General features: G+C 36.2%; 3 protein-coding genes across 6 annotated transcripts in view; 1 reads left to right on the forward strand and 2 right to left on the reverse strand.

Annotated features, from left to right (window-relative positions):
- Positions 1-431: 431 nt before the first annotated feature.
- On the reverse strand, positions 432-2,020 carry LOC132202048 (GEL complex subunit OPTI). Its single transcript, XM_059628700.1, has 4 exons — positions 1,860-2,020; positions 1,703-1,806; positions 1,465-1,594; positions 432-789 (listed from the first exon to the last, which is right to left on the reverse strand). The coding sequence occupies exons 1-4, from the start codon at positions 1,998-2,000 to the stop codon at positions 748-750; spliced, it is 417 nt and encodes a 138-aa protein (XP_059484683.1). The 5' UTR covers positions 2,001-2,020; the 3' UTR covers positions 432-747.
- A 199-nt stretch (positions 2,021-2,219) lies between these two features.
- LOC132202049 (uncharacterized) lies at positions 2,220-5,273 on the forward strand. Of its 2 annotated transcripts, none has more exons than XM_059628702.1 (4): positions 2,220-2,334; positions 3,824-4,012; positions 4,066-4,243; positions 4,300-5,273. In XM_059628702.1, the coding sequence occupies exons 2-4, from the start codon at positions 3,961-3,963 to the stop codon at positions 4,400-4,402; spliced, it is 333 nt and encodes a 110-aa protein (XP_059484685.1). In that variant the 5' UTR covers positions 2,220-2,334; positions 3,824-3,960; the 3' UTR covers positions 4,403-5,273. The 2 variants fall into 2 exon arrangements, with proteins under 2 accessions (XP_059484685.1, XP_059484684.1); XM_059628701.1 differs by having other exon boundaries at positions 2,227-2,446.
- A 129-nt stretch (positions 5,274-5,402) lies between these two features.
- Positions 5,403-25,116, reverse strand: part of LOC132202045 (EEIG family member 2) — a 39,426-nt gene continuing 19,712 nt past the window's right edge. The window contains exons 3-10 of one of the 3 annotated variants that reach the window (XM_059628693.1): positions 10,276-10,396; positions 10,034-10,224; positions 9,850-9,977; positions 9,283-9,529; positions 8,660-8,935; positions 8,205-8,327; positions 7,473-7,699; positions 5,403-7,417 (exon numbers count right to left, since the gene is read on the reverse strand). In XM_059628693.1, the coding sequence (XP_059484676.1) occupies positions 7,302-7,417; positions 7,473-7,699; positions 8,205-8,327; positions 8,660-8,935; positions 9,283-9,529; positions 9,850-9,977; positions 10,034-10,224; positions 10,276-10,396 (1,429 nt within the window). In that variant the 3' untranslated portion in view covers positions 5,403-7,301. The remainder of the gene's footprint in view (positions 7,418-7,472; positions 7,700-8,204; positions 8,328-8,659; positions 8,936-9,282; positions 9,530-9,849; positions 9,978-10,033; positions 10,225-10,275; positions 10,397-25,116) is intronic. The other 2 variants (XM_059628695.1, XM_059628694.1) reach the window with 2 other exon arrangements.

Genomic DNA, 25,116 nt, shown 5'->3' on the forward strand with positions numbered 1-25,116 from the left:
TCAGGAGCAAGAAAAATACAAAAATGCAGCAAAATTGAAAAAGAAAGCAAAAACATTCTTCCATCTTACTATAAAAAATCTTAAAACTAAAAAATTCAAGTACCAACCTAAACTTTTGGTAGAGCCAGTTGATTTTAATAAAAAAATTCTCAACCAGGAAAAGCTTGAGATCTTCATTTTATCCAATTTTATCCATGATCATCTCGAGTGTCAATTTCTTAGGAAAAAAGTCTTATTGTTTATTATTGAATAAATTTAAAAAGAAATAATTATAAATTATTGATTTATACTTTTCATTCGGCTCAATTTTTTTTACCTGATTTCATTATTTATTTACAATAAAATTATAGCAATTTTTAGAGATATTATTCATTTTTTTTTTTTTTTTTAAATATTTGGAAATTTTGATTGAATAATTATTACCATTTAATCAGTGCTCAGCCCAACTGCCCCTTTATTACAAACAATTTTCCAGTTTTCTTTGATTACGCATTTGGATTATAATTAGATGATATGAAAAACAATAACACAAAGACGAATGTCTCTACACTCAGAATACATATACGCTCTTTTTCAGCATAATTACATCGATGGAAATGTACGGGTTACTTTTGAGGGATCTTGTTGAAGCGGAGAGTCAAATAAATTACAACGTAATAACCATCCTTTGCCTGCTTGTCAACAAAAGCACAGCAATAACTTTTTCAATGTCCTCAGTCACATCAGCACTTCTTCCGAAAATCTGTGTCATTGATGGTGCAGTCCTGAGTAAATTATGATCCATGTTACCTGAAGAAAATTTATATTTAGAATCGTGATTGTTCATAAAAACCTACAGAATGAGCAGAAAAAATATAGAACTCTGTTTAATTTTAGTTTAATACTTAGATTGCTGTGCAAATATCATAGACACAGGATTATTAATTAAAGAAGCCACAAATTGGATAAAATCAATAAAATGAGCAATGATGTGGCAAAAAAATATGTGAGGCTTCTTTTGTGACACCTGACAACATTGTACGAAAATGATTTTTTTCTGGATTCTATAGCTCAGTTAATTACTGATTAGACTTGAACGATTATTAAAAAATTCTTTACCAAAATTGGGACCCATTGCGGATTTGTTTAAATTAAAATTAAAGAAAAAGGGAATTTTAAAACTTTTAAACTCACCCCTTTTTTAATTTAATTAATTATAGAACTTGCAGTAAAACAAATTAAATGATAGGCCTTGTAGGCTTTATGAATAAATTTCATCCGCGGGCTCTTAGATTTTTTGATAAACTCCAATAAACTCAATTCCAGAAAATCCAGAGTTGAGATTTTAAAGAGCTCCTATAATTTAATTATTGAATTAAACGAACTACATATAGTATGAAAAGCAAATTTGTCAAAACTAGACTATGAGATAACTAAAATCTCTAATCAAATATATCATTTTTAACTTTTAAGATTTAGCCTTACCAAAAATCCTGCAAATGAAGTCATAAATCCTTCTTTCGTTAATTCCCAGGCACCTCCAAATTCCTCCTCGTCGATGTTTTGGAAAGTAGAAAAATACAGATAGATCAGGCCAGCATTCACAACAGCAAATCTAAAAAGAAGAAAAACAATTTAATACAAAATTTTGAGATTTTTAATTAAAACTTTACAAAAATATGAAAAATTTCATGAGTTTTGAACTAATTAATGAGAGTCTTACAAAAGCAGCGCGACGAATCCCTTCAAAGGCAAAATTCCCCAAACAATTCCAATGACAATCCCCAAGATCTGTCGGGCCCAGTAAATGACGTCGAGAAACTCATCCTGCGGCACAAATTAAAATGTCAGATTACGACGCAAATTAAATCGAATCGCACCTTGTCAGGCCACTCCGCGTTCGCTGTGAACGCTCTGGACCAGGGCGACGTCAGATCGCTGCTCGCCGACTTGCCGAGCGCCGAAACCGAGCCGTTTTTTTCTGCGGCGCCCGAACGAGCACCACTTTTGGCTGAGGACATTTTGGCAGACACGCCCCCGTCGTGTCGTCGAGGCGTGGAGCTGCCCTAGTATCTTGATTGCTCACCGTGGCGCTTCCTTCGTTGAAATTGTAGAATTATAAGATACATAAAAGGGCGGAGCCTCCCTATTTTCGCAATGTAAAGCTGGCACCTAAGCCCCGCCCTTTATCACAACCCTTAGTTGAACTGAACTTATTTCTTGCAGGCGCAGGCGCACTAGGCGCAAACTGCAGTTCTTTCGCCTCACAACTCACGAGTCCGCCCACTCGCAAAATTCGCACTCTTTGGAAATTAAACATTTCAGCAGCGTTGAGTTTGAGGAAAAATTCTTTTGGTGAGCATTTTGCAGAATTCAAGGATCATAATTTGCTCGAACATCGATCGGCCTGATGTTATTTTGCATTTCTGCAGGCGAAATCATTTACGCACAATCAAAACAATAGCAAGTGAGTAACCTTGTCCCTGTTTTACACAAAAACGTGAAATTTCTGCCCTTTACTTTTTGCATCCTGTGTCAAAATTCTTTTAAATTTTGTCATTGTTGGTAAATTATAAACTACATCAGAGCGTGTCATATTATTTTGTTTGAAGTCATACAATATAAATCGTCGGCTACGCGGCCAAATGGCCGATCTGGTAATTACCCCTGTGGGGAAAATGGCTAGTGGCCACTTTCCCCGTTGGGGAAAATGGCAGATGAGCATTTCCGGACAAATTTTTTTTATTGTTCCAATGCATTCAGTGTAAAAATCTGCATCAGAAATAACCATAAAAGTATCAACTTTCTCGGTAGATGTCTCACTATCGCGAGTTCATGGAGCAAAAGTAAGGCAGTGCCACGCCCCCTTACAGGCAAGCAGGCAGCATTCCCGCTTGCTGAATAATGCCAAAATTGTTTTAAATGCAATAAATGTTAAAAATAATGAAAATATCGAAAATGTAAAAAATAAAAAAATAAAATTGTAATAAATTTAATAAAATACCTAACATTAAGTAAGAAGTAAAATATCAGAATAAGCTGTAGTTTCGTCAATATTATATTCCAAAGTGACAGGCTTTTTCATGCATTTTGCGTGATAATGCCAATAATTCTTTAAAATAGATATAATTTTAAAATTAAATAAATAGTAAAATATAGATTTTTTTATTAAAATATTTGACATGCAACCAGAAGCTTTATGTTGTATCCGAGCTAGATTTTACTTTACTAATTATTGCAATTTATAGTAAATATCAGTAAAACTATTCATGAGATTATAACTAGAAGTGACGCCGGGTCATGTGAAATAAAATAAATGCTTTTAATGCCAAAATTGTTTACTATTGTGCAAATAAAAGAATAAAATTTAAATTAATTTAAATCAAATAAAATAATAAAAATTTTATAAAAAAAGGTGAATTAAAATAAAATTATATTATAAAATATTATTTTTAAGTTAAATTGAACAAAGAAAAGCAAGAAATAATCGCATAAGTGGTTTAATTTCGATTATATTGCACGTTTTACTCTTTCAGTGTGGAGTTACTTCCCTTTAAATTTCTTACAACAGTTGTATATTAAGGTTTAAAAGAAAATTAAGTCTACCAAATTATCTGCAATAACATGCTGAACTTTGGTTCAAATTTTGAAATCTGAACATTGAAAATTGGAGCAGATAATCAGTTTTTTGCTTCTCCTGTAAAATTTAAAAAAAGGCTCATCTGCCATTTTCCCCAACGGGGAAAGTGGCCACTAGCCATTTTCCCCACAGGGGTAATTACCAGATCGGCCATTTGGCCGCGTAGCCGACGAATATTAGACTTTATTTTTTTATCTGTTTCAGATTTCCTATAAAAATTACCGTACAAAGTCGATCTCTACTAACGCTGGAAAGAAGATTTCAAGGATAAATATTATTCTCTGGCAAGCCGTGGATTTTAATCTTAATCTTGAACGAGCAAGAGAGTTCAGAGAGCAAAGATGCAGCCTGTCTTGGTCACGATGGTCGTCCTGTTGGGCGTTTTTTCTACTGGTATGCATACAAAAAAATTTTGTGAGATGATTAAAAAAAAATCTGCTCTTTAGTCTCTGCACACATCCGCTGCGAGGCGAATTCCAACACGAAACAAAAACTGATCAACTTGGTGAACACGGACGTGCTGGCTTGTCCTCCACTTGGTGACGACGACAACAGCTTTTGCTGCTTCAACCTCGGCTCCTTCAGCTACCAATGCTGCACCCAAAGCCAGTTCGATGACAACATGTAAAACTGGAAATTATTAAATTTTTTGTAGTAAAAATTATCAATTTTCTGTCTAGGAGAGACATTGTGGTGACGATCGTGGCATTCGTCATCGTCGGACTGCTCTTGAGCTGCGGCCTCTGCTGCTTGTGCTGGTGTGTGCGAAAAATCCTCTGCTAAGAACACCAACTTCGAGTAGAAGAATTTTCTAAGCTTTTTATAATGTATAATCAATGCAACTCTGAAGCCTACGAATGTTTTCTATCTTATCGTAAAGTTCAAGATTTTTATACTAGGAAATCTCAATTGAAGGATCTGCACTATGCTTAGGCACTTTTTGTGCCTTTTATTGTTCAAGCTGAAGCCATGACTATTGAAGCTTGAAAATATTTAAATTCTCTCAATTTTAATTCGTTCTTAAAATTTTTCAGCAACGGAAATAATAATATCCAACTTGTTATACTTAAAACTCCTGCGAGTCTTTGTATTGTAGACACTGTGGAAAATCCTCCTTTTTCCTTGATTATAATTTTCTATGTATTTCCAGCTCACTCTAATTGGTGATAATTTGTGATTCTGTTCCCTCCTCTATTGCTTTACGCCTTTCTTTAAAATGTAAATGTGATTTTCTGCTGCTTTCCATTAGGCATCTAATTTATGATTTGATACTTTTCCACTAAAATCTACCAATTTCCAGCCCACTTCCTATTCTTAAATACGGGGCTCATTTATTGTTCTAGCAATTCATAATCCTATTACTATTTAATTATGTTATTTCTACTCACTAAGCACAAACTATACTGGGACTGATTTAATCCTCAATTACCATTGTCAAATGCTCTAATGTTGAATTGTTCAAAATTGTTTGCAAACAAATATTTTGTACAGAATCTTAATAAATCAGATTTGTTTGCTCTTTTCGCATGCAGCTTTTTGGTGTTTAAGTTACAAAAATTATGGCATTTTTTTTTCGTTGTGGAAAACAAAGAATGTAACAGCAGCGCAAAACGACTTTTAGATAAATAAACCAAGTTCTCAAACTTCTGAATAATTATTATTTAAATCAATTTATTTTAGAAACCTTATTTTCAGGATCAACTAATTATTTATTTTTACTTATGAAAACTCAAGGATTCTCAAGTCTAGACTTCTATTATTTTTTTTTTTTAATCAAGAATAAAAATCTTTTTACATTTAACTCATTTTTTTATTGCATTTCTTGGCTCTTTTTCAAAATGATGCACACGATGCTGTATTTTAAGGCTCTTTTACATAATAGATCATGTCGTTAGTTGATTTTACGTCACATGTCATTGAACGGTTCGTTTTTTCACACTTTCAAAAAAATAGTTTTCACACTTCGGTGCTCTTGATCTTGAGTCCCTGTCAAATTTCATTCACATTGACTTTCGTGGTTCTTACATAATTCAAGGCTCAGCTTGCTTGCTTTTATTATTCTCCGTGATTGTACCTCTTTCGTAATTATTTTTTGCTCATGCATTAGTAGAAAAATAAAAAGATATGATCATTTCAGATTTCCCTCATTGAGGAAGAACAAAGCCTGATAGAAATTTATGCAACATGCCGAATATATAATCATTATTATTATTTTTTCTCAACTGGTTTAAAATTTTTGATGCCAGCATTTTCCACATACATCGTTTCTCCACATTGCACAAAATGCACTATTTATCTGCTAATAAATATTACCAACTATACATTACTGTACAGCTATACAACACAAAAATAAAATCATATTTACATATACTGTGTATAATGAATGGTACATGGGGTAGATACAAAAGGAGCGTGCGCCATAAATTTGCAGCACACCTTTAACAAAATGAATATATAACTAAAATGTAGGTTTTCACTTTTATAACGTCATTCTATGATGTTGACAAATATCACACTGGTAAAAAACAAAGACAACAACTAATTTTTCATCTCATAATTCTTTCGCACATGTTATAAAGTTAATGGAAAAGTTCCCCTAATTTAGAAATTGAACAATCTGTTTGTAGGTGATCAACGGAAGACAACAAACGGTACTATTTTTTTTTTCAATTGAGAATTTTACAATCATACTTGATAATTCCAAAACTCCTCACTGGAGGAAACTCACAATATTTGCTATTACAATGTTAGATAGGAATACAAAGAATGAGCCCAAACTGCAATGACTCTGTTATTGGGGTTGAACGTCTACTTTTATGAAACTTCCTTAACTTGCGACAAATTTAATACTCCAAAGGCCAATAATGCTGCTTTTAAGTAAGTCTCCGTACATAATGGCAATATCCATCTGATTCCTTTAATTTTCGAGACTGCAATTTTGAAAATAATTATGGTCAATGGGTTTGAATGCAAGTGATGAAATAAATTTGTGCTACACCTTGATTAAAATTTCTTTACACAAACAATCGATTATTTTGGCTTCGCACCACGGAATTTTTGAAAATTTCAAAATTGAGTCTCGTTCTCAAAATCAAGCCTAATGAGTTTTTTAAATTTAAAAACTGTCTCAAGTTCTTCATTTTATATTATTGTGAATACTTTGAACTACTTGTTGCCATTATTTCGATTCAATAACTGCATGATTATCATCAAAGGCCCAGCAAGTAGACCAGCAGACTTCTGACAAAGTTTGAAAAGCTGTTCAATTTGAATTTCCACTCAGCTTTTAGAACCAAACACGTGGCACTCCTTAAACTTGCTAATTTGCTTCTAAGTTAAATTGGCTTTTCAGGCTTGATGAATTTTCCTTCCGGGCTTTTCTGGAAAGCTCATGTACACAATCCGTGTTGAGATTTTCTTCGACGACAGAGATGAAACGAAGCCAAATTTTAAAATCATTGCCTTTGGTTCTACGGGTTCTGTCAATTGAAATGGGAGACAGACTACATTAAATTGCGATTATACCGTCTAGTACAAAGCACGACATCTAATTTGGGCCTCCATACAATTGTGGTACGACGTTGATTTAATAATGCTTTTACTTAAAAATGTGAGTTGATGGTTTTGAATGAGCATTCCAGTTGCCATTTGTCTTTGGAACATGCGAGACGAACACTCTAAACTAGCTCTTGTCCATCACTACTTGCTGGAAGGCTCCAGAAGACGCTTGCCGTTTGACGTCGTGACTGCCGAATGCGGTCGAACCGTCTTTGGCGATAAAAAGTTGAAGACCAGAAGCTGCAAAGAAAAGTTTATATCAAAATTTGTCAACAAATTTGAGTAAATTTTTTACTTTCTGCACTTTCGTCCTGCTCCAGATTTGTCGTTTGCAGAAGTTCGGCGATGAGTTCGTTCGGATTGACCCTGGTCACCTCAACTCTTGACTCCTTGCCCGTGTTGATGACTGAACTTTGACTGCTGTCCTCAGGCAAGCCCTTCTTTCTTCTATCACCTGAGATTTTAGCGCGTTCCAACGACCCGCCTCCGCTCTCACTCAGCCCAGACCCTGAACTCGGATTCCTGAAAAATTTCACAACTTTATTATCGAATATCGGCAAAAATTAAAATCAACCATGCTGCGGAGCATTTTGCTAAAAATACACCTAGCACATGCTGCAGTAGTGGCTTCAGAAAAAGTTATCTAAATTAAAAACAATGTTTCTCTGGAATCTAATGGTTCAAAAACTCGAGTGCACAGTCCATGGTGCAGATCCGTGTTGCGATAAAAGTTGATTAAAATATAAGTTTGTAATCAACATGCACTTGAATAAAAGAAAAATGTTATATTATTAAATAATCTAAACACAAAAAGTGCTAAAAATGTCAATCAAAATAAGTAAGAGCACGGAGATAACTTGTACATTAACAATTATACACACATAATCCTAGCAGTTGTACACATCGACAAACTATAATTTTAACAAAGTAAATAATGAGGCATGGTGCAAAAACAATCAATCACGACAGGCAAACAAATATAATTAATCAATGGCCACGTCTGATGGTAATATTTGATTGCACTAACGGTGTGCTCCGTCTCCTCTGCAGCAGCTCCGATGGCGAGTCGCTGTCCTCGACTAGGTCTTCGTCCGAGTACTTGGCCGCGCGCAACGCGCCTTCGTGGTGTTTTCGATGTTGAGCTAGCAAACTGCACGGGAACAACAATTTTAGTACAACTAGCATCGCTACGGTACCTTTCAAATCTGCAGCAAACTTTAACTATTTTAAAATTCCAGTATAAAACATTCCAAAAATTGAATTCAGATATTATGCTGTAAATTTGAAGGTGACAAAGCACAAGTTTAATTTACAGTTGGGACAAATCGACAGAAAAAAAACGAGACTCAACAATCAAAGCGGACCAAAAACCGGACTCAAAACCGCAGCGACAGGCAGGAGGATCAAATGAATGTGGCGAGCGCTGCCCATTTTCTTTTTTTTAGGCAAAACACAAAAGCGGCAGCCAGCGACGGATCTTACTTCTTAATGGCATGCAGGGGGCAGTGGCACTCGGCGGGCCCGTTGTTGTTAATCCTGGTGCAGTGCGTCGACAGCGAGTAGTAGCGGGTGCGGTGCTGCAGGTTCTGGTTGACCCTGAGCGCGATCAGGGAGGACACGACCCGCGGCTCAATGCACACCAAGGGCGGGGGCGGGGGTGGCCGGTAGTTGGGCGACAACGGCCACGGCTCCTCATGCAAGGGGACAAGGGACAGTTGGATTGACTTGGGGGAGTGGGGGGTGGAAATGCGACGGCTCCTACAAACACATCATGCAGGTCAGCCAAGAAGGAGCGCAAATTATTAATTTACATCGAATTTTGCATTTTTGATCATCAGACATAAAATTTACACATCAGTCTGATTTAAAAAACAACATCGAAAAATCTCTAGGCCATTATTTTCTTTCAAAAAACAAATTCTAATTATATTTTCTGCCAAAACACAATCTACTGATTTGTTGCTATGACACAAGTGCAGATAAAAAGTGCAACATGCCTCATGACAAACCTAAATATAAACACTGAAGACTTTGCTACTCAATTAAATAATAATACATTCATTCAATTCTTCTGACATTGAGTCGGGCTATTTGAATATTCTTACCGAGTGTGTCCGGAGTCGCCGGAGCTGCTCTGCCGACTGTGTTGGGACTGACTTAGTGAACTGTAGCCGGACGCTTTGGACATTTGACTGGTGTTGCTGCTGTTGCGAGAGTGGCCTGGCTCGTGGGCCAGACCGTCCACGGTGATGTGGTTCGAGGGAACCGCCGGAGCATCAAAGTCTGGAGGCGGCATCGGGGGCGGCATCAGATCTGCCGCTGCAGAGGAATGCTCAATGGCTGGGACCAACTCTGGAGGGTTAAAATTTGGACATTAATTACAACATCAGATCAAATATTCCACTATTTTTAATATTTTATAAATTAGTTTTGGCCAGTAGGAAAATTAAAGAAAAAGCTATATTTAAACTTCTAAGTGAAATTAATTTTCTATAAATATCTGAACCATCTTAAAATCATTCATAATTTAAATTTTCATTATTTTGTATGTAGATCACAATTTTGAATTAAAACTAGAAAGAATTAATAAAAGGGAATGATTTTTTTTTTAAATTGAGAATGTTTATTCTTTATTGCTCCTGTCATGTGTGACGGATGCGCCAATTACACACCTGAGCCAAAGAGCGGCGGTCTTTTCTTAGGTAAGCTGCCAAATCCAGAACTGCCACTCGCGATTGATCCTCCACTGAGATCGGCGCTCTCTTCCTGGTTATTTGTAGCAATCACAGGAGGCGTGGGACTGAAAACAATTAACCGTCACTCTCAGCTCTAGACGCCGAAAAACAAAAGACTCACACTTTGAAAAGGATATCACCGGCCAGCATGTCCATTCTGATTGTGACCTTCAGCATCGAGTTGTCCTGCCGGTGTCTGGTGTCGTAGCCCTCGAGGAGGTACCGTCGCGTCATTTCGCCGGCGCCGGCAAACTCGGCCAGGTTCAGGTCGATGAAGCCCAACTTCTGGAATGTGCGTCCGCCTTTGACCTCCTGCAAGAATTATTACAATTATTTGAAGAGATTTGTGAAAGAAAACTTCACCTTCCGCACGGATATTCTCAGGAGGCAGGGGTCGAGAATGCCCGTCGAGATGTTCGCGGACATTTTGCAGACAAATCTGAAGTTGGCGCCCCATCTGACTGCGTGCTCCGTCACCTCCTCTCTGAAACAGTGGAAAAAAGGCGGTTTTATTTTCAGCCCAACTCAAGCTCAAGCGGTGCTCAATAAATCACTCCAGAAACTGACACGGATCATATTATATAAGTTGGCACTTTCAGAGGCTCTCGAAAGTGATTTTATCCTCAGACAGCCACTCTCGGGCTATGAAATGATAATATTGTCAGTTTTGCGTGGATAATTAGTCTTCACGCGTGATTGCCTTTTGATGTTAAAACCTCGTTACTTAACGTCGGGTAATCCAATAAGTGGCGCGTTTACTTTTAATTTTCACGCTTTATTGAGGTTACCAGACATGCAGCCAAATTCACTTTCATTTTCTGGCAAGAACGCTTTATTTGCACAGACGGAAAGGTCCATTTTCTTTATGCAAGATCATCGCTTGCTTGGCTCATTGTCAGCAAAAAAAAAACCATCTCAAACTGTTGAGATTAATCTTGAATTAAAAAACTTCCTCTTGCTTTTTATGAAGTTCAGAATGTTGAACTTCTCCTTTTCTAATTAATGGCGTGCACGATTTTTCGCCGTTTAATATTGCGCGGCCCGCCAGGAATAAGTAACGATTTCACGGAGAATCTTCTCGCGCCCTTCCCTTCACAATGACGCTGCTGTCTTAAGTGTTTGCGTCGAGTGAGGTAAGAGGCGAGGTGCGAACTGAATGGTGTGCTCCAATTTGTGCAAGACGAAGAAGTCTACGTCGGATTGAAGCAGAGAGGCCGGCCCATGGGAAGGGTTAGATGGATACGCGCTTTTGATCCCAGCGTTGGCAAATTACAACTTTCCTTTGTAGCGCGATAATGGCCTGAGATAATAAAGAAAGAAAGAGGATTCATCAAGTGCTTAAAAATACATTATGAATTATGAAGAATTGTTCCTTTTAATATTATTTTTTATAAGATATTTCAAAACTTTATAACAGTAAATTAACAAGTGTATTAAATTAAATGAAAACTACGCCTTGGAGTGAAAATAAAATTTGATATGCCTTTGAAAAATATTGCAATAAAATGCCTTTAAAATCAGAAAAAAAACTTCTACTTAAATTTATTTTTGTATAGTAGAATATTCTGAACAAAATTGATTTACAAATTCATTTTTAAATGAAAAAAATATATATATTTAGAATTCAATTCGCCAAATTTTGTGTAAAAAATTGTATTGTGTAACTTCAAATAATTTTTCACGAAAAAATGTTTCTTCGAAAGAAAAATATTTTTAAAAGATTGATTTTTTTAATAATTATTGTCAAAATTATTTCACAGCTCATGAATTGTGGCTGCAGGCGAAACATGTAGAGCAGGATATTGTTATTTCTTAAATAATAAACAGCTCACAAAATCAATCGAGGAAGAGCCAATTTTTAATTCAAATTACCATGAATCAATATATTGAGTTCTTTTTATTGCCAACTTGAAAAGTCTTTCATTTAAGTTGTCACGACAGCCCAAGTGTCAAAACTGGGCATGAGTTTGCGTGTCTGAAAATAGCTCCTCGAACAGGAAGGCGCGTCTCTCGCGTCCGTGTTCCTATTTCCAAAATAGCCCGCGAGTCGATTTGACAAGTGACACGCGGGCTTTTGCTTCTTCAGCACAAAGTCTCATCCAAAAGTCAAAGTCGTTTATAAAACTTATTCACGTCGGATCGAACGAGAGAGAGGAAATTTTTTTAGGCGAGTGTCGCCGCCTTTTTAATTATGCCGTGGCGGGTGGATCAAATGGTGCTAAAAATAAAGCTCGCGCATAAACGCGGACGGGCCCTTAAGGATAACGCGCCGTGGTTGACTGACTGCTCGTTCGTGCAGCATTTTCAAGAGAGAGAAGGAAAAAAATAAGGAGGAAAAGAAAGTATATAAATGTGCGCTGCGAGAAGAGAAAAAAAAGTCCAACGCGTCAGCGGCACTTCTTACATCACCGATCTTGTTGGCCAAGCGTTCTAATCAGGCGATTTCAGACTTGCTGCAGCTCATGCCAAACAATAATCCAGTTAAATTAATTTAGAAGGAACGTTGTAATTTAATAAAATTTTTTAATTAAATTCAATTCGAGTAAAGTTGAGAGTAAAATTGGCTATAAAATTCTTGGGGATAACAAAATTTTGTGGGAAAATGTTTGAAGTAAAAACTTTGTGACTAATTTTGATCATAATTGTAAATAGAAAACTTTAAAAGGGTTAAAATGTCCCATCCAGTTATTTGTAACCAAAATTTGAAGAATTTTATTCCATTTTCCCCTTTTTTTTTAAATTCCCAATATAGGCCAAAATTCAATTATAAATTTCTTGAGAGGTTGATGGCACTGCATCAAGCGAAAGTGTTTCACGGGCATGTAAATTTCAAAGGTTACCGTCTCGAAAAAGTCATAGTCCGAACGCAAACCCCTTTTGGCTCGCGCAGCAAGTTGTATGCAAACAAAAGATCCGATGCATTTTCTAGACTGCCGAATGAATGAAATCATGTTTTTGTAACGTTCGATTCGCGCCCACAGGTGCCCGAGGCTTTTCCGGGGGCTTTTAATAATTCACTCGCGGGACGCCCGATGCACGCGAGCTGATACTAAGCTTTTAACCCCTACGCCTCGTTTGCCCGCGCGACTTTCATTTTTCACAAAAACATCAGCCACACGCACGCCCTTTTGTCTGCTTTCTTCATTTCTCTGCGCTGCAAATTGAAAATAACGACCGCCGCATGTTGGAGGCGGTCAAATAATGAGAAAATATTTATGTGCGTCCGTATTCGCACTTTGTTTGTTTCCACGCATCGTCACCGACTTAATTATTCCATTATTTTCTCACAGTTAGACGAGGGAAGAGAAATTTTCATCAATTATTCATAAAAAAGGCAGATTGGTGAAATTTTGCAAAAAGCGCCGCGGGATTATTGCATTAATTATTCATTTGTGGAAAATTGGATTGGATGTACGAAAAAATTTGCGGCATAAATAAGTTGTTAACTTTTCCTCTCATTTTCTTTCATGACTTTGCAAAATTTTATCATTCTATGTTTACTTCAGTGGGTTCTCAGAAAAAGCATTAAAATAAACTTTCGGCGTCGTTTCTTTCTCCTTTACCGCAGTGATATAAAATTTGCGTCTAATAAATTGCGGCAAAAAGTGCTGGTACGTTTGCCCCAGAACTGATAATAAAAGTGCCCGGCGTGTTATTAATGGCGTGGCTCCTGAAAGCGAGCCGCGGAAAAAGTGCAGGTCATCCATTTTGCACCTCGGCAGCCAAAACGAGAGCGAGCATTCTTCCTTCTCGTCCAAACAATCCATCTTTCTTGGTAAACGTTTCACCCATTTGGCAATGAAACGAGTGCCGAATTTTAAAACGGCGATATTTTAATTCATAAATGAGCAAACTATAACTGAAAATTTTGTAAAAAAAAATATAAGAATTAAAAAAAAAATAGGTTTTTAATCAGCCCTGAGCTGCCGTTATCTAATTTTCATTTAGCACAATCATCTCTAAAAATTAGTTCATAAAAGAGCTATGTTTGTTTGAAGAGATTTATACTCAAGAAGATGATCATGGAAATGAAGAAGTCATGCTTGTCCTCGCTGTAAAAATCGTTTATATTTGAAAACAAACCAGTTTTGGTCGTGGTCTGCGACCTTATTTCATGAGCAAGCAAAATACAAAAAAATCAGCAAAATTGAAAAACACCACATTTTAACATCAAAATTCAAATCGTAACACTAACTTATTCAGGAGCAAAATTTGTGTAAAATATTGAAAATATCAATAGCTTTATCATTTGAATCTGCATGAAATCTCTTATTTATTTTTTTTAATTGATTTTTTTTTGTATTTATCCTCTCTTTCTGAAAAATATTCTTTTGTTTTTTTTTCGCTTGTGAGCACATCATTGCCTTAAGTGCGCAAATTCGATTATCCTCTCGCAGCAACGCCCAGTTTATTTTCTCCACCTGCCCTGCCCGGCCGCCCTCAGGGGTAGGCGTTCTGGTGGGCACCGCGTCCCGGAAAAAGCGAATTCGAGCCCCCCACGCGAAAATCAATAGTTTCCCTGAAATCCGACGCAACGACCAATTCTACGCGGAACGGCCTTTTAATTGGAATAACAGTTCAAAAGCCCGGCGCACAAAAAGCAACTCCTCCAATTTCCGATTCGCAGAAGAAACATTATCAATGTTGCTGACAAAGGCGACAGACGGCGAGGATTCGAGCCTTTGTCACAGATACCAAAATAGACTCGCAGATTTTGAGGAAAGCAAAACAGGAAAATATATAATTATTTTCCTTCCCTTTATAAAATTTATTTCTAACAATTCATTTTTTCACTCATATAAAATGGAAATTGATTGAAAAGTTTTTAATTCAATTTAGCTTACCAATAAAATGAGTCACTCATGTTTTTAAAACGAATTTCAAATGATTCAGAGTAGCAAAAACCGGCTTTGATTCAAGTTCAATAATAAAAAGCCGCTTTCCTGAGGCAAGGTTCGAACCGGCGATGATTCAATGCAGCAGTTTATCTCAAGCGTGCACTGAAAGGTCAGAGGCGAAGGTGGTGGTGACGCGATGTACTGAATGTAATGCTGAACTCACGCACAGTACCGACCAAAGTGGCCTTTTTACACTCAAGAGCGACAAACATTTGCTGCGGTACTTGCACGCCCTTTTGCCCACATGCTGCAATTACGGCCAGTGATATCATCGCGAAAAAACTTGTTTAAGAATCGAAATTAGTTTTAGTACTGCTTACTTTTTCTTTCTAGTCTTTAATTTTACGAAGAAAGTAAATCTCGACTCGCCATAAGAATGAAATAATACCCAGATCTACTTCCGAGTGGTGAATTTGTGTGAAAAGCCGACAGTTTTATTAGTTTTAAAGTTTCCTGTTTATTTAAAATATATTAAATTAAATAAATTTCATTATATTTAAAATCATAATCAACGTTTGGTCAATGATAATTTTTATTTTATTTGAAAGGAAAAAAAATATAATATTGATATTCACATCAATTAATGATAGACTTTCTAATTTGGAAAAAATTCAAAATCAATACAATTTTGTTTCTCTTTTTTTTCTAAATAATTTTGTCACAATTAAAAGGAAGGAAATTAATTAATTTGCAGCGTTGTGCATTTCCTGAAGCGTGGGATCCTTCTTAAGGCATGTCAAGTGTGTTCACCCACGATTGCGAACAACCTTCAGTAATTACTCGGGTACGGCGCAGAGGTCGAAGCCGAGAAGGAATCTCGCCAGGCCGGTACATTATATTCTTGAGCGTTCGGAAAACATGCAAGCATATCGTGATATTTTTTCTCATCTCAGCGGGGAATTAATTATTGAGCGAATTCGAAACCGCGATTCGCGAGGGAAAGACGACGAAAAGTGAGTAGCGATTGGCAACGGTAAATTCACCTCGCGGTCATCACTTGAGAATGTGTATCGTCGATTTTTCAATTTGCGAAGAAGGAAAAAATGCAGTTTGATCGCCGTTAGCAGCTGAATGGATGCGATTATGGGAAAAAATCGATCAAGTTCACTTAACACTGCTTCGGCTTCCTTAAATTCTAGAACTTTTACTTTCTAAAGCGAAAAAAAAAACATCCTTGGAATATTATATTTCTTCCAGATGTTTTGAAGAAATTAACGACGTAGTTTTCATGCCAATTCCCTTTTGATCATAAATTTTTTATTCTTTGCCAATCAAGGTCGGGCGTTTTTCCTCGCAAATGAAGCAACGCCAGAGTAATTACGTATTTAACTCGATCCAATCACGTAATTCTTTTGTCTTGGCTGCTTTTTATTAAACAGCTGACTGCAAATTTCCATTCTTTTTGCCCTACGGTGCTTGCTCACTGTCAGCCTGCCGGACAAAGGAAAAAAGTTCAAAAGAACAGGGAGATCGGCCAAAGTCGCGAATGCATAATGAAGGACTGGTTTTGGCCGGCAAGATCCAAGGTCTTTTGATATCACAGAGAATCCTGAGCATTCAGGCCTTAAACAGCAGAATATATGAAAGCTTTTTGCAAGGCCGTCTTCTTCAAGTGATATTCACAATCAGGTCAAAATTGCAATTTGGATCACGTATTAAAATTTGATCTGTTTGGCCAAAGCTTATCTAGTGTGTTCAAAAGATCAAGAGAAATAATCATAGTTCTTTGTGTAAAAAATTGAGTTATTTATAAAATTTTTTTTACTTAATTAATATTCTGTTAAAAAAATTCACCATTACTTAAAGATTCAATTTATTTATTGAATTTTTAAAGTTTTATTATTAATTATTATTATTACTATTATTGTTATTTTATAATTATTTGATAATCCAATATTTTTATTGAATTATTAAATAAACATGTAATATTTGAATTATCAAATAATGGGGAATTTAATAATTATATAATATAAAAGAAATTATATTATTTTTCTGCACTTTCTTATTTTCAAGGTACTATAGCAGTGTCATAAAAAATGCAAATAATTACGTAGGTGGTGCACATAATTCGCCTATGTAACTTTCCTTCCATTGACAATCAGACCTATTTTCGCCCCGCCAAGACCTCCTATTACATGAATAAAGAAGACGCCTTTTGCATTTTATTTTTATTCCGGCGTGTCATGACACAATTTGCCCCATTCCGAAAGCGTCCGCGCGATTATTTAACAGTGCCAATTACTTATTCACAAGCTCACGTCGGGCACCATTCCAGCGCTGCACACAAGCGAAGAGCCCTCGGGCAGAGACTCGGCAAATATTTGACTTTGCAATAAATTGGAAACCGCGTGTGTGCGGCGCTGGCCAACTTCAACGTACCCTCTCGTGCCGCCGATCAATACGGTGGACGTCACTCCTTTATGCACCCGCCCTGCCGCTCACATGACAAATCCAAAAGCTACTCGCATTTCGGCCCGATGCAAATACGAGAGAAGATTTTCCTCTTGCTTTTTTATATCATCAGTTTTGCGCCCCTGCGGGTGTGCGATTTGTGCGTCGAGTTATTTCTGTTTGACACGAAAGAAAGCTGGAGCCAACGCCTCATGCCTTTCTTTCTATTTCAATCATGGACTGAATATTTGATGGATCGTTTTCGACGCCGACCAGCCGGGACGGTCGTAAATTTTATTATTTGTTCGCCCAGCGTCTGAATATTTTATCCAGGTTGTTTTGCCATTCTTATAAGTGAGGAAATAGAACTAACTTGATGCACTCCCTTAAAAATTTGCAATCAAATGGAGTTTTTTTTATATTTTTTTATCTTTAAAAAGAGTAAGATGAAGTTCAACAAAGTTTAAATAATTAATTAACTTTAAATCAAAGAACAAAAACTAAGTCAACTGAGGCTCTCTGCGGCGGATGTGGTCTTTTTGATCTTGGAGGTTTTAACAAAATTCTTGTTAGTGGTGGATGTCCAAAAATTTCTTTATTTTCAAATAAATTGTTTTCAAAAATTGAATGTAAGCAATGTGAAGTTAACAATTTGGAGAAATAAACAGAAATGCAAATTGCAATTCACCATTATTAAAAAATCCTTTTAATTAATGATATTTTATAGAAAAAATATTTAATAGATTGGACATGTTGTTAGTATTTCACTTCCTTTTGCTTGCTCATTAAAAGATAATAAGATTCCCTTTTAAACAAACTGTTTTTGAGTCACTAAATCCACTTGAGAATAACAAAGAGAAAGGACTTTATTCCTCATAACAATTCAATTATTCTTCACATTTTCTCCAGCAAACAGATTTTCGTTCGTCACTGCGCAAACAAGATATTCAGTTCATCCTTGCGAGTCGCTTTTTTACATTTTCCGTCGACTGGATCAAATTCCAATCCGCAAAGCTTCGCATAAGCTGCCTGCACGGCGAAATTAAAGTGATTACTCGCTTTGCACAAGCTTAAAGGACATTGGCGGTTTTGTGTAGCCTACGAGCGAAAATTATTCACGTTGGGAAAACAAATAGAATCGCCTTTTTTTAGAAAAAGAGACGGAATGAATTAGCAGGACGGTGGCTCGAAAAGGGAGGAAACCACAAAAGGAATCTAATTTAATTTTTCATGCGCACATTTGAAGAAAAAAAAGTCTTTTAAATACTAAATATTTCAATAAAATGTTTTTGCTATGTGTAATAAAAATACATATGAAATCGCGAATGTTATAAATTGAAATATGTGAATTAAAAACAACCAATTTATTTCAAAATAGGTATTATTAGAAATTAAATTATTAAAATGTAACGCTATTATTTCAGTAAAACAAAAAATTCTAAACAAATAAAGAATTATTGAAAAATAAATTGATACTAATTAAGAAATGAATAAAAAAAAATGAGTTATTTGATGCATTATTATTGAAATAAATAATATCCTGATCTGAAAGTCAATTATTCAGTTCACTTAACCTTTCAAGACTTTTAATTTTTCAACATTTTGTTTCAAATTTTCAGTGCAAACTTGGTGAGAATTAATTACAATTTTGCAAGAACAATTAATAATGCCGCCCAAGTTAAAAACAACAGAACTAATTAGATGATTAGCCGGGGCAGAGCTGTCGTGAGCCCAACTCATAAATCATCCCTGCGACTTTTACAGACACTCGCGTCATATCGTGTCCAATTATAATAAAAATCGCCTGACGTTGGCCAAAAACGGAGGAGCAAAATTCGCTAGTCTCGTCAGCGCTTCTTTGTTTTGGCTTCGCTGCCAAAACAAGTGGCTCGCATTATTTGATAACATAGAGAAAAAGCTCGACGCTGCTGACGTCACGCGTCAAATCAGCCGACGATAATGTGCGGGGTCACGTGTGTCGCGTTTTATCGCAGCCCCCGCGAGATGAGGGTGGCTGTGGTGGTCGCACACTTATTGACCAGCCGCGTGCTCTTTCCTTCGCTAGGGCTTCTTCTTTAGTTTTCCACCGAGTAATTGTCCCAATTGCCAAGCTGTGCACACAAAACACACACTCCTGGTTCCCAGAACGAACTAGCTGTTGCTGAGCAAACAAACGAGCAACAAATAATCCGTCGCGTTTTTAACCCCATTCGCTGACTGACACTGAACTAAATTGCTTCTGGAGTAAAGAATTACATGTTAAAACGTTCTTGTTTTCTCGTTTACTTTGCTTTGCAAAACTGTTTTAAGTCCAAAACATGTAAGGAATAATTTTGATTTCTCATTATTTTGCATGAAATTCATAAAAACAGGTTGGTGAGGGGGAAAATGCAATTATTATTAGCTTTTTTCTATAAAATAAATTTTTTGTTGAACGTTTCTCAGTGAATTATTATCAAACTCAAACTGGAACAATTTTAATGACAATTTTAATTTAGGGTAAATTAAATGAAAATATTTCCGAGTTCAGGAAGAAAAAAATCTCAAAATTATTAACCAATTTAACAACAATTCCTTTTGTATTTAAAATGTTATTTTAACCTCTCATATTTCCCATCAGTATAAATTTCATTGCTATAAAGATTCAGTTTCGGAATGAATTATATTAAAAAGATTTGTTCACCGCAGTCTAAAATTTATTGATTGAATATGCAATTTTATGACGGCAAAGTTTACAGCTCTTGCACTCTATACAGTTTATGGCGCTCCGTGCACTCCTTGTTTTGTAATTTAACATTTGTCCACAAGTAGCAACAACCAAACTTGTACAAACATTCTGGAATTAGTCATGAATGTTCGAAACTGCTAAACACTGTTGCAAACAATAACACGGTGAGAAATGCGAAACGTCACGTTCCGCAATTAGAAACAAACTCCAGAGAGTAAATTAAATTCGATCTGCTTTTAAACGCCCAACCACTTGAGAGTGAAACATTTTATTTCTACGGAGTAATTAATTAGAAGACGGGGGCGGAATTGGTGGTGCAGACGGCGGAGGAATCAAGAGCAGACATCGGAGCAGTGCTCGGAGGTGGCCCCGACCAACACCAGCCAGTCTTCTCTGATCTTTTATTCATATGCACGGGCACCATTACGTCGCTCTCAATGGCGGATGAAAGTGGAGGACAAAAAAATAATATGGGGGAGCGCTCGGAAAACCGCAATCAGTCTGTTTGAACTGGTAAAAAATAAAATAAAATGTGGCGCATGAAACGATATCAGCTCTGGCCGGCTTCCTGCTCAACGGATCTCATTAGTAAGACAAAAATAAAATTAAAAAATGCCTTTTTTAAAAAGTTGACCAGTAAAGATCATGGAAATGAGGCCTTTAAAAGTAAAGTTTTTTTTTATAAATAAATGCTTATATTTCACACATTTTCTTCTGTTATTTATCAAGATAAAATTATAATTATTTTTTTTTAAGTTTTTAAGTTCAAATAAATTGAATTTTATTTAAAATTCATTTTTTTTAATTAATTCCTAATAATATAATATATTTATAATTTGTTTTTTTAATTTTAAGAATTTTTGTTGAATTAAAATTATTTTTCGAGTAACTAAATTTTATATAAGTTTTTTGCCGAGTTTAATATATGAAATTAAGCATTTTTAATTATAAAATTTTTGTTTCAATTGTCTTCGTATCTTTAAAAATAAAAAATATAAGCAAATAATTGAAATAAACTAAAAAAAAGTTTTTATTAAAATATAATTCAGCTATATGTAATAAAATTTAATTCAAAATACAAATTAAATAATTTTATTACGCAGTTTAAATAAATTTTGAAATGTTAATAATAATTTCAATTTCATAAGTCCTTTAATTTTAGTGTGCCGTTCTTTTTCTGGTAAAATAGATAAAATCGTCTATTCAAAAGAACCAGCATAGCATATTAGAAATTTCGTGATAAATTCAACTCGGGTTTTAATCAAGATTTCGTCTCACGGACGTTTAAGAATGCCATAACTGCAGTGATATAAACTTGCTCATAACAGGAAGATAAATATAATTTTAAACTTTCTTCTCTTCATGCCTGCCTGGTAGTTTGTGCGTGCGTAATCTGCGATCTTCGCGCGCTGGTCATTTCCTCGCTGGGCCTCATACTTATTCAATTGCTCCAGATCGGTTGATGCGCGTGGTGCCGCATACCAAATCAGCGTCGCGGGCATTGAAAGCATCTCTCTCATCTCGTCGTCATGCACGTCTTCATTGACGAAACGAATAAAATACAAACGAGAGTGAGAGTCGCGGAGGAGAAAGTGAGGGCGTTTTTTCGTGACAATTTTTACGTGTAATGGCCGCAAGAAATTGACCGGCGAATCGATCGACGAAAGTAAAGCGAATGGACAAAGTGAATGATTTCCGCAATCGGCTCTCAAAAGTTGTCAAATCGAACGGACAAACGGCGCTAACGAAAGTTGAAAGCACCGAACAATGAGCCATTGTTATCCAATCAAGCACTTTTCATGACCCAAAATGAAATTACTCTGTTTATTCTTGCAACCCGCACTGAACGAATCTAATTCAATTTTCACAGAGAGTATTTCAAATTAATAAAGTGAATCCTATATCAATTTTCATTTTTGAAAATAATAATAATTTAAATTTAAAATTATAATAAATGATTTCATTCACACTTCACACTTTATAACAAAATTTGATAAAAAAAAGAGACATTTCCTTGGAGATTTTAATTTAAAATCGGCCTTTTCTCGATGGGTTTTGTGAGTTGTTTAGTTTGAGAACAAACGATATCTTGAGCTGTGCAATTATATTGAAAAGAATTAGTAATAAAATCAGTCTTTAAAAAATATTTTTCTTTTAAATAAAAAATTTTTGTGTGGAAAATCAATTAAAGTTACAATTTTTGCACACAAAAAAAACCATTTTCAACACAAAATTTGACAATTGAGTTATTTTCTATCATTTTTTTTATAACATTCTGAAACGATTATTTTTTTCAACCACGTTGCAAAATACCTCAAACTTTGATCGTGCCGGTGAACATGTGGCTTTCCAAAATCAGTTCATGGCTGCCGAGTAATAACAGGCCGGGTGCATTCCTGATGCAACCCGCAGCAATTTGGCTGCTGCAATCGAATATTTTTTTCAATATTCAACCTTGACCGCGGATCCACTAACAAGCGTCTCGTTTTCGTGATCCGTGGCAAATTCAATTAGGCTGCGAGTTTGTTTTTAAAGCTAATGAATGATGTGCTTAGGCTGACGACGAGGCAGATTAAATTGCTGGAAGAGCACAAGTGGCGCACAATTAAGCTGATTACGGCGGCGGAAAAGGTCACCGCCAAAAGTCGACACAGACGCGAGGAGAGAGTGTCTGATCTCGCCTCTGATACGCACCAGACGCACATTTATTTTCACTTGACGACGAGAGAGAGACATTTTAAATTAATCTTCCAACAGCCATTCACTGTAGATAATAGTCAGTGACGGCAAAATTGGTCCCTGTCAAAAAGCACTTCTGGTTTTATAGTTGACAATGAAAATAATCTCATGTCGCTTGGGCAAAAAAGGTTCTACTGAATTAATTTTCTTCAAATTTATTACTAAAAAAGGAGAGTTTAATGCATTATTCTGTTTATATTCTGCAATTTTTTTCAAATTGTTGTTGATTTTATTTGAAAATAAAGTTAATTGTTTTATTCCCATATATTTATGATTGTAAAATTTGATGTCTTGATTTTCAACACTCTTCTAGTTTCACAGTTCACATCAGCATTTCAATCCTTTCAATGTTCATCGCTTGAACGGTCTAATTTGCATTTCAAATAGCAATATAGGAAAAGCTTGCTTTGAGACGCTTACGAGAATTCTCCGCTCGTCAGCATTGAGCAGCGCCATTAGGATTTTGCAGCAGCACGTTTCTTTTCCTCCTCTCCGAGGAAAGCGCAATTTTCCGCGTAAAATTTTCCATTCTCTCGCAAATAGAATCAAGACTGCTGCCGGTGTTGTAAATCTCAGTCAGCCGTGCGAATTTCTGTTCCGCAACACATGTGCGAGAATACATAAAAAAAGGACGCGTCACTTGCAGTGAAACGCGAGCGAGAAGAGACGCCCGTGCACATGTGTGTAAATAAATCAATTTATCTTCCGCGGGTGTCGAATCGCGTAGGAGCAGAGCGCAGGCATTCCTGACAGCAAACTTCCCATGCCCGGCGAGCGATTGACAGGCTCGGAACAATCGAAATGGCGCTCTTGCGAAATCAGATCACGAATTTCGCTGCGATTCGTCACAGAGTTCTCAAGTATCTAAAAAAAACTCTAGATCTAGATTTCGGATTGTAATAAAAAATTAAAATAAGTTACTAATTTAATGGTAACACTCGTATAGTGGATTTCATGGAAAGTTCGTACTTTAAAAACTCACAGGTTTTTGTCATGTGCAAATATCAATAAGTGGGAGGAGTTTAAAAAAATTAAAAATAAAATGAAATGAAATGAAGGGGTTTTAATTTTAAATCGCTGCATTTTTTGTTCATTAAAAATAAATTCTCCCCATTTAGTTTTATTTTGGAAACAACAAACACCTAGATTTTTAAAGTATCAGCAGACTGCAGATCGCCTTTTGGGGTCAGTTATCCTTTATTTTTCGTTTTTTCTTCTTTGCAACAAGGTTCGCCAAGTTTCAAGAGTTATAAATGTTCTTATTTGAAAAGAAAATATAATTTTTAGCACATATTGCGTATAATAAAAAGACAATTTTTACTTGTTTTCCGCGTCTTGAAAATTAAATAAAAGGTTGAAAAAATTACAATTTAACTAAAGCGCAGAGTTCAATGACCACGATTTTCTTGCAAAACAACAACTTTTTGCAATGATGTCTCTTTTTCTACCGATAAGAAATTCAAACACTCTCCTCTTTTCCATTCTTATGAAGCAATTCATTTGTTAGGTCTTTTTTTTGCAAGACTTTCAAGGAAGCTCTGCGGCCGAGTTGACCGTTGCTGCTTGCAATTATTTGCGCAAATTCATGTCGTGCAGCTTTTGGCGCGGATGCTGCGGGTTGCTCTTTTTCCTGGTACGACGCGGACATTTCAAATAAGAAGTGGAGACACAGCAGGTGCACCGACCGAGTGCACGTGGCGTGAAGCATGATCTCGAGAGGCGGCTCGCTTTGTCTTCCCCTTTTCTTTATCTGATAAAGTTATCGACTGAGTTAAATTTTATTCGAGAAACTTGCCACTCCGTTGAAGAAATTACGAGTGCGGTAAAAACATAATATTTTCTTTCGCTGTTACGAAACTCTCGCGCACATCCCGGATTTATGGATTGTGATTTTGTTACAAAGCGCCGGCACACGCGAGCAAACAACTCTCATAATAATGTGTCTTCTTCTTCTTCCTCGTGAAACTCGGTGATCAGATAATATTTTTAACTTTCAAGGACATTCATTATGTGTTTAAATAAAAAGCGGGAATTTCTCGAATGCCGTGCCAAGAGAGTAATTTTCGTAATAACTCCTGAATGGGATCAAAAGCGTCAATTCTGCTGCAGAACTTCCCAACATTAACGAGATCAGATGAGAAAAGCTATCTGATTTTGGCTCTGAATTATATGCTGGCACCAGAAGACGGATTCCAACTTTGCTCTCAACAAAGTTTTTCTTCTGACACGAGTTTCTTTCAGCAAAGGTAATCCCCGGCTTATTTGATGCAATTCGAGCTATTCTCCTTTGGCAAAACTCTGCGCTTCTCTTGGGAAAGTAATTTCAGCGAGTAGCGTTTCAAACAGAGTGAATGGATTCCCGCTGGTAAATTTGCAACAATTTGCTGTTTTTACCTTGCTGATGAGTTCCTTGTAAAATTCTCGAGAAATGTGTGCTTTTTATAGTTT

The sequence above is a fragment of the Neocloeon triangulifer genome, unplaced genomic scaffold (genome assembly GCF_031216515.1).
Source record: "Neocloeon triangulifer isolate White Clay Creek 2 clone unplaced genomic scaffold, ASM3121651v1 ptg000014l, whole genome shotgun sequence".
NCBI lineage: Eukaryota > Metazoa > Arthropoda > Insecta > Ephemeroptera > Baetidae > Neocloeon > Neocloeon triangulifer.

Coding starts and splice junctions, on each gene's coding strand:
- LOC132202049 (XM_059628702.1), top strand. CDS start 3,961: ATGCAGCCTGTCTTGGTCACGATGGTCGTCCTGTTGGGCGTTTTTTCT. Junction 4,013..4,065: donor GTTGGGCGTTTTTTCTACTG/GTATGCATACAA, acceptor TCTGCTCTTTAG/TCTCTGCACACATCCGCTGC. Junction 4,244..4,299: donor AGCCAGTTCGATGACAACAT/GTAAAACTGGAA, acceptor TTTTCTGTCTAG/GAGAGACATTGTGGTGACGA.
- LOC132202048 (XM_059628700.1), bottom strand. CDS start 2,000: ATGTCCTCAGCCAAAAGTGGTGCTCGTTCGGGCGCCGCAGAAAAAAAC. Junction 1,595..1,702: donor GGATTCGTCGCGCTGCTTTT/GTAAGACTCTCA, acceptor TCTTCTTTTTAG/ATTTGCTGTTGTGAATGCTG. Junction 790..1,464: donor CTTCATTTGCAGGATTTTTG/GTAAGGCTAAAT, acceptor AATTTTCTTCAG/GTAACATGGATCATAATTTA.